General features: G+C 36.6%; 1 protein-coding gene across 1 annotated transcript; it reads left to right on the top strand.

The window, feature by feature from the left end:
* The first annotated feature begins 211 nt into the window (after positions 1 to 211).
* On the top strand, positions 212 to 1,671 carry LOC138889555 (uncharacterized). The gene is made up of 4 exons (XM_070172880.1): positions 212 to 312; positions 487 to 630; positions 796 to 1,240; positions 1,378 to 1,671. The coding sequence occupies exons 1-4, from the start codon at positions 212 to 214 to the stop codon at positions 1,669 to 1,671; spliced, it is 984 nt and encodes a 327-aa protein (XP_070028981.1).
* The last annotated feature ends 1,348 nt before the right edge of the window (positions 1,672 to 3,019 follow it).

Here is a 3,019-nt window from a genome sequence, read left to right as displayed (position 1 = left end):
AAACCATTTAAGAGATGTACACAATGTTCAATACATTGACAAAATAAACTAAAATCTCTTGGAAGGATTATCCCCGAAGAAGAAAGAGTTGAGAAGATATTCACTAGGGTCTTGACAATCACTTGGGAAAGCAAGATTACTACCATCCACGAATCAAAGAATATTTCCGCTCTCTCTCACTGCCTATGAACTTATGAGACAAACCATGAAAATGGGTGTAACTAAGAAGGAAAGAAGCTTGACACTCAGAATCACTGAAGATTCTGATATGGAAGATGATGATATGAAAATGATCACCAAATACTTCAAGAAGTACCTAAGGAGTGGAAAGAGTTCTTTAAAAAGTGGAAGCTACAACAAGGCAAGAGCTCCGGAGAAGCAAACCAACGATGGGATCTACAAGCGCTGAAAGACTGATCATATGATCAAAATCTATCCTTTGTGGGAAATTGAGTAGAAGAAGTAAAGAGTTGAATGGAGTAACAGGAAGAAGGAACAGGTTCAACCCAAGAAAGGCAATGACAAAGGATCAACCAAGGTTATGCTCGCTGCTTGGGGAGAAAGCTCAGATGATGATGATGATGTTTACGAGCACTTATGTCCATTGGAGAATCTGATGAAGAAACTAAGGTAATGTCTTTCATCTCAAAGACAAGATTAAATTTTTGTCTAAAGAAAGATTATTTGAGTTATTACTAGAGATAATTGATAAATCTAAGGATATGAATAATGAAAAGAAACAATTGTCAAAAGAATGTGTGATTTTGAAAGCTAAGTGCAAAACCTGGAACTTAGGGCTTGTAAAACTGAAAGTGCAAATACTGTGTTGAAGAACCAGGTTCATGCACTTGATACAACTATCAAACTGAGATCTGAAAATCTAAAATTAAAATTAGGAACAGGCAAAAAGTCAGCTGATCACAAACAACTCACTTTAGAAGAAAAGTTAGGAAAAATAAAAGATGAGTTGTATAACAGGGATGAACTAGTAAAAGTCTTAAAGGAGGATCTGAACAAGGTCAAGCATGAGCTAGATAGAACTTGTAAATGCAAAAGGTCCTCTGATGCACTTTTATGGCTACAAGAACATCATAGTAGCAACAAAAGAGGACTTGGCTTTGGGAACTCTACACCTAAGTGGGATCCCAAAAGAAAGTACTTCAGACTCCCTGAGAATAAGATTTACACACATTGTGGTAACACTGATCGCTATAAGAGTGAATGCATTGCAAAAGAGAAGGCAATTCAAAAGAATAAAAATATTGTTCTAGGGAAAAATAGGCTGCCAAACTGAACTAAAAAGAAATCCCTTTGCCTATAGAAAGGGACCCAAATTAGTTTGGGTTCGTAACACTAACCCATGATTTCTTTCTGCAGGTACAAGTAAAGGGAAACATCCAAATATGGTACATGGATAGTGGTTGTTCTAAGCATATGACAGGAAACAAGAACCAATTCCTTTCACTTGAGGACCTTAAAAGAGGTAATGTCTCCTTTGGTAACGGAAAGAAAGGTGAGATCATTGGGGTTGAAAAGGTAGGTAAGACTGATTCTCACTCTATTGAGAATGTCTACTTGATAGATGGACTGAAGTATAGTCTAATAAGTGTATCACAATTGTGTGATAGAGGTAATGGTTTCCTTCACCTCTACAAAATGCTTTATAATTAATCTTACCACTGGCAAGATAGTTTTGTAGGGAAATAGAGTGAATAACACATATGCGGTGGATCTATCCACACTGTTAGATAATGGACTCACTTGCTTAAGTGTGTTAGATAATGATCCCCTCCTTTGGCACAAAAGACTTGGACATGCTAGTCTGAGCCAACTCAACAAACTAGTGTCCATGGACTTAGTGATAGGTCTGCATAACATTACATTCAAGGAAGATAAAGTTTGTGAGGCTTGTGCAATAAAATGCAAGTACTACCAGGACGATGAAACATGTACATATGGATCTTTTTGGACCATTGAGAACATTGAGTAGAGGTGGTAAGAGATATGTTATGGTGCTTATTGATGATTACTCCAGGTTTACTTGGACATTATTCTTGACATTTAAAGATGAAGCATTTGACCTGTTCACTTCATTTGTTAGAGAAACTCAGAAACAACTAGGTAATCAACTTGCATCAATTAGGTGTGATCATGGCACTGAATTTAAAAATGCTAAATTTGCTGGATTTTGTGATGAGCATGACATAGATCATAACTTTTCTACTCCTAGGATTCCACAACAAAATGGAGTAGTTGAAAGAAAGAATAGGACATTGGAAGAAATGGCTAGGACTATGCTACTTGCTAGTAAATTTCCCCATAGCTTATGTGCAGACGTTGTGAACACTGGATGCTACATCATAAATAGGTGCATGACTAGAGCTCTTGTTGAGAAGACTCTCTATGAGTTACTTAAAGGGAGAAAACCAAATATATCCCATCTTATGGAATTTGGATGCAAGTGCTTTGTGTACAATAATGGTAATGACTCCTTTGGTAAGTTTGATCTCAGAAGTGATGGAGGAGTATTCTTGGGATATTCTTCACATAACAAAGCTTATAAAATTATAAAAAAAGAACTATGTATGTAGAAGAAAGTGTACATCTGATTTTTGATAATACTAACATTCTTTCTGAGAGGTAGGAACAAGACGATGAAGCAATTTGGTTGGTAAAAAACTCAAATAAAACCACAGCCTAGACTGAAGCTGCACCAGAGGAAGGAATAGGTGATGAAAAATGTCCTTCCACCCAGGACAACCTAATAAGGGGAACTGAACAAAGAGGAATTGGTCCTCAAACCTCAAGGGAACCTGTCTATGAACCTGTTCCTCAGCAACAAATCATTGAAGGAACATATAAGGGAAACCAGCTGGTTGTGAAACATACAAGTATCAAATTTCTCATCCAATTGGGAATATAATCACTAATCCAACCTCTGGAATTAAAACCAGATCTACTTTGAAGAATCATTGTGTTTTTGATGCTTTTTTATCTCTTATTGAACCTAAAAAGGTTG

The sequence above is a fragment of the Nicotiana sylvestris genome, chromosome 4, assembly GCF_000393655.2.
Source record: "Nicotiana sylvestris chromosome 4, ASM39365v2, whole genome shotgun sequence".
NCBI lineage: Eukaryota > Viridiplantae > Streptophyta > Magnoliopsida > Solanales > Solanaceae > Nicotiana > Nicotiana sylvestris.
The sequence above is the reverse complement of the archived record's forward strand: the minus strand, read 5'-3'. Positions and strand labels throughout refer to the sequence as shown.